The sequence below is a fragment of the Triticum aestivum genome, chromosome 4A, assembly GCF_018294505.1.
Source record: "Triticum aestivum cultivar Chinese Spring chromosome 4A, IWGSC CS RefSeq v2.1, whole genome shotgun sequence".
NCBI lineage: Eukaryota > Viridiplantae > Streptophyta > Magnoliopsida > Poales > Poaceae > Triticum > Triticum aestivum.
The window spans coordinates 502,881,676-502,887,149 of record NC_057803.1 but is presented as its reverse complement, the minus strand read 5'-3'; the positions used below and the strand labels follow the sequence as shown (position 1 = coordinate 502,887,149).

Here is a 5,474-nt window from a genome sequence, read left to right as displayed (position 1 = left end):
CATGTATACCCAGGTGCTTTGGCATACTAATGGCGCACAACCACGGGATGCGCCATTAGTAACCGCGGCATACTAATGGCGCACTGACCAGTGATGCGCCATTAGTATGCTTTGTCATACTAATGGCGCACTGTCATGTGATGCGCCATTAGTATGAATATTAGTTTTTTTTATTTTTTTATTTTCTGTTTTTTGCACAGGTTATAAAATGTATAATTTGACAAAATATAGACAGCACACATCAACAACAGATTCATCGAATACAATAGAAGATTAGTCTTTGAATACAATTCATCATATTAGTCTCCGAATACAATAGACTAACACAGTTTCAACTTCCAGAATACACAGATGACAACGATTACCATTCCGCGGAACCTAGTAGTATCAGTATCTGTGAAAAACACGGGCTGCTCCACCTCCATATCCACCGCGTTCTCTGGCAGTGTTACTGCTTCATACCTGCAAGAAGCAGCACTTTCAGATAAAAATGACACACTGTTTTCTTAATCTTAAGACATATCATTCTCCATAAAACCCTTTTCTCAATGGCAATGACACAGTAGCAAGAGGTTAAATATCTCATTTGGAGTGCTAACAAACTTCCAAAGGCAAGCGACAAGAGTCCGCGCTCTGAACATGACAGAATATTAAGATATGTTAACAGTTTTCCAAGGTGATAAAGATCCCCTCTGAACATAGCATTATTTCTCAAGTACCATTACAACCCCCAAATCTGCTATAATTAGACCATCCAGTCTCAAGAGATTGACTGATATTGAATAAGAAACCAATACCAAAATAATAAGTCAGCACTGAACAACCCAAAATCAACCGATATCAGTCAATCCCTTGCACCTGGAGCTGATTAAAATTGACTAACCTAGACATAACAATCAGTAACATACAAAGACATAAATACCTGCATGAACCCTTGCATCAACAGCTATAACACCCAAACGACCCCCCCTTAGGCAAAGTTGCAACCCATGAATTTAATCAAGCAATGAGAATATCAAGACAGGAGACACAAAATCATATGAAGGTCTATATGAATAGCTGCTGCCCCACAAACACAAGAACAGAGTCAAGTTACAGCAGGATCACACAGCGAGGGCCCATGGCTAGGGTTGTGTGTCCCAGTTACATTTCACAGCATGGACCCATGGCTAGGACTGCATGCCAGTTACATTTCACGCAATCAGTGATATGGCATCATCAATAAAATTCTAGAAACATCTGAAAACACCACAAAGTAGTGCCGTTGGTCATTGTAAAATCAGTAGTGCACAATGGAGCACACAGCAATAGTTACCAAGCAAGCTAACAGACTGACAGTGTTGTTAGGCATCTTAAGAAATTTCATAAACACATAAAGTTCAGTTGCTCATACAGCCACTTTGGCACCTTGCAACAGCCTCCAATCTAAACCATCAGACTAACACCACACGGTCTAAAGACACAAAGAAAATTCCATTTCCACAGAGAAATGGACACCAACTCTCCATCATCACCACGCAAACACATTCAGAAACTTCTACTAGAAACATCTGAAAACATCGCAAATCACATATCATCGTAAACTCAATACTGTACAATGCAGAACACACCAATTGGTAACAAGCAAGCTGACAGAGACTGCATTGCTATCGAGCCTCTCAGAAATTTCATAAACAGACAAAGTTAAGCTGTCCATACATACAGCCACCTTGGTACCCTGCAAACCATCAGGCTAATACCACGCGGTCCAAACACACAAAGAAAACCCCATTCCAGAGAGAAATGGACGCCGGCTCCGCATTATCAGGACACAAGCACATTCAGAAACTTGTAGAAGGGCATGGAGACGGAGAGCGCACTCACTTGGCTTGAGCCTTGCCCTTGGGGAGGACGGTGTGGTCCACGGCCGGCCTGATCTTCCATGCCTCGTTGATCTCAATCTGCGGAAGAAATCAGTGCAAGCGTAAACCCAGCCACCAAATTACCAAGCAGGATGAACTGGGCAAGACTGGAAGTCGAAGTTTACCAGAAGACGGGACACATAATCTGCGAGGAACAGTTGGAAACGATGAGAATCTGAACATTTCGACAACAAAAAAGTGCAGCAAGCAGATGGACTGACCGTAGAGAAGCTTCACCTTCCTCTTGTACACGATCACCACGCCGCCTGCTCATCATGCGCACAGGCAACAACAGCAACAAACACGCGTCACATCCCCGGGGGAGAACAGGAACGAATCCGGCGAGGGAAAAAAAGGAGCGAAATGACCCGGAGGGACGGCTCACCCATGAGGATCCCGGAGAGCCTGAGTGCCATGGGCACCGACGGGTTCAGGATCTCCTCGCTGCAGTAGCGTCAGACACAGCGCGGCACACGCGGATTAGAATCAGGGCAGACCGCGGGCTCAAAGCAGAGAGAAATTGGCGGGATCGGGTCGGGGGCTCACCAGATTTTGATGATGTCGAGCTTGTCGAGGCGCTTGCGGTTGATCTTGGCGTGGAGCGTGGCGGCCATCCTGCGACGGGGACAGGGGAGCAGAGGAGCGTCAGAGGAGATCGAGGCGACGGGGAACCCGCCGCATTGGGAGCGGATCGGCCGGGCGCGTCCGGAAACGCCCCGGACCGAGCGGGAAAACGCGGGACGGGCGCAATCGGCGGCCGGCGGCCGCGACCGAGGGGGGCGAGAGGCGGCGGCCGGCGAGGGAGGGAGGGAGAGAGGGGAGGGGACGCACCATATCTGGCCGAGCGGCGCCTTCCGCGCGAGGAGCTGGTGCGAGTAGAACATCTTGGATACTAATGGCGCACCCACTACCTGGTGCGCCATTAGTAGTTACAACTACTGATGGCGCACTTAAGCAGGATGCGCCATTAGTATGTTTGGACAGGCGCACTAGTTCAAAAAAAAATTTTGATACTAATGGCACACCCTTTGCATGGTGCGCCATTAGTAGTTTCAACTCTAATGGCGCATCAGAAGGTGGTGCGCCATTAGTATATACTAATGGCGCATCAACTTTCTGGTGCGCCATTAGTGTCAATCCCATCTATAGCCCTTTTTCTAGTAGTGTTGAGCTCCACTTAACTTGTAGTTTTGTTTGTGCCCTTTGCCATGCCATGCCTAATTAAACCAGACATGCATCATACTTGATTGTGCATCATGCCATGATTATGTGGTGGTTGTTTACTATGTTGCTTGCTTCTTTCCGGGTTGCCTCTCATGTTAGCTTCGGTTTCGTTCCGAAGTTGTGAGGATCCGTTCGACTATGTCTGTTTGTCTTCTTCATGGACTCGTTCTTCTTCCTTGCGGGATCTCAGGCAAGATGACCGTACCCTCGAAATCACTTCTATCTTTGCTTGCTAGTTGCTCGCTCTTTTGCTATGCCTATGCCGCGATACCTACCACTTGCTTATCATGCCTCCCATATTGTTGAGCCAAGCCTCTAACCCACCTTGTCCTAGCAAACCGTTGTTTGGCTATGTTACCGCTTTGCTCAGCCCCTCTTATAGAGTTGTTAGTTGCAGGTGAAGATTGGAGTTTGTTCCTTGTTAGAACTTGGATATTTTGTTGGGATATCACAATATCTCTTATTTAATTAATGCATCTATATACTTGGTAAAGGGTAGAAGGCTCGGCCTTAAGCCTAGTGTTTTGTTCCACTCTTGCCGCCTTAGTTTCCGTCATATCGATGTTATATTCCTTGATTTTGCGTTCCTTACACGGTTGGGTTATAATGGGAACCCCTTGACAGTTCGCTTTGAATAAAACTCCTCCAGCAAGGCCCAACCATGGTTTTACCATTCGCCACCTAGCCTTTTTCCCTTGGGAGTCGCGCATCCTGAGGGTCATCTTTATTTTAACCCCCCGAGCCAGTGCTTGTCTAAGTGTTGGTCCGAACCAGAGCCACTTGCGGCGCCACCTCGAGGAAACTTGAGGGCTGGTTTTATCTGTACGTAGTGTTCATCCGGTGTTGCCCTGAGAACGAGATATGAGCAGCTCCTATCGGGATGTCGGCGCATCGGGCGGTCTTGTTGCACTTGTTTTACCATTGTCGAGGATGTCTTGTAACCGGGATGCCGAGTCTGATCGGATTGTCTTGGGAGAAGGAATATCCTTCGTTGACCATGAGATCTTGTGATGGGCTAAGTTGGGACACCCCTGCAGGGATTTGAACTTTCGAAAGTTGTGCCCGCGGTTATGGGCAGATGGGAATTTGTTAATGTCCGGTTGTAGAAAACCTAAAGTTGATCTTGATTAAAATACATCAACCGTGTGTGTAACCGTGATGGTCTCTTCTCGGTGGAGTCCGGGAAGTGAACACGGTGTTGGAGTTATGCTTGATGTAGGTTGTTCTAGGATCACTTCTTGATCATAGATTCTCGACCGTGCTTTGCCTTCTCTTCTCGCTCTCATTTGCGTATGTTAGCCACCATATATGGTAGTGCTTGCTGTAGCTCCACCTCATACCTTTTACCCTTCCTATAAGCTTAAATAGTCTTGATCGCGAGGGTGTGAGATTGTTGAGTCCCCGTGACTCACAGATACTTCCAAACCCGCTTGCAGGTGCGGATGATACCAAGCAAGTGACACAACCAAGCTCAAGGAGGAGCTCGATGAAGATCTTGTCTTTTGTCTTGTTTCGTTCTAGTTGTTCAGTAGTGGAGCCCAGTTGGGGTCGATCGGGGATCTGTGTAGCTTTTGGGGTAGTCTTCTTTTATTTTGGTTCCGTAGTCGGACCTTGATTATATCTGGATGATGTAATGCTTTATTCATGTATTGTGTGAAGTGGCGATTGTAAGCCAACTATGTATCTCTTTCCCTTATTTATTACATGGGTTGTTGTGAAGATTACCTCACTTGTGACCTTGCTTTCAATGCGGTTATGCCTCTAAATCGTGCTTCAACACGTGGGAGATATAGCCGCATCGAGGGTGTGACAAATTTAGAGATATAACACAAGCTACCATAGGGAGCATTCACTTTCCTGCTATACATTATTTTGCTCTCTTGATAGGTAGATGCATCAATGGTAAAGATGAAGCATGTCACATGTGTGTCCCTGACCTCAGTATTCTTAGGAGTGCAATGTTAGGAGATAAATCTTATAATTTGGGAGCCATTGTTGCATGTAGGTTGCATCTTAATAGATTTAATGGAGATTTCTTTGGTGGAATTTATGCAACCCGTATAGCTAATTTTCTTGGTATAACCATACATGATGATATTGAGTTGCCCCCTGCTTATTTGGATTATGAGGCTGTGGTTCGTCATCGGTTTGTTGAGAGGAACGATCAGTTCCTCCAGTACCGACTAATCTTTGAAAGACGACGCACCTATCACATCGCTCTCCCTGCTTCTACTTTCTTTGACCTTCAGGAAAAAGGATATATTTTATAACCAGAGAGGAGGAGGAAGTGTATAAGAGGAGAGCTAAGATAGCTCGCCTCCAAGCTGCAGCCCACGATGCAATGACTGT

The 5,474-nt window shown here is 46.3% G+C and overlaps 1 protein-coding gene across 1 annotated transcript; it reads right to left on the bottom strand.

Moving 5' to 3' along the window:
• Positions 1-241: 241 nt before the first annotated feature.
• On the bottom strand, positions 242-2,874 carry LOC123082147 (sister chromatid cohesion 1 protein 1). The gene is made up of 7 exons (XM_044504548.1): positions 2,733-2,874; positions 2,448-2,516; positions 2,287-2,345; positions 2,123-2,167; positions 2,027-2,046; positions 1,864-1,940; positions 242-462 (listed from the first exon to the last, which is right to left on the bottom strand). Exons 1-7 carry the CDS (start codon positions 2,822-2,824, stop codon positions 321-323), a joined length of 504 nt encoding a protein of 167 aa, XP_044360483.1. The 5' UTR covers positions 2,825-2,874; the 3' UTR covers positions 242-320.
• Positions 2,875-5,474: the final 2,600 nt, after the last annotated feature.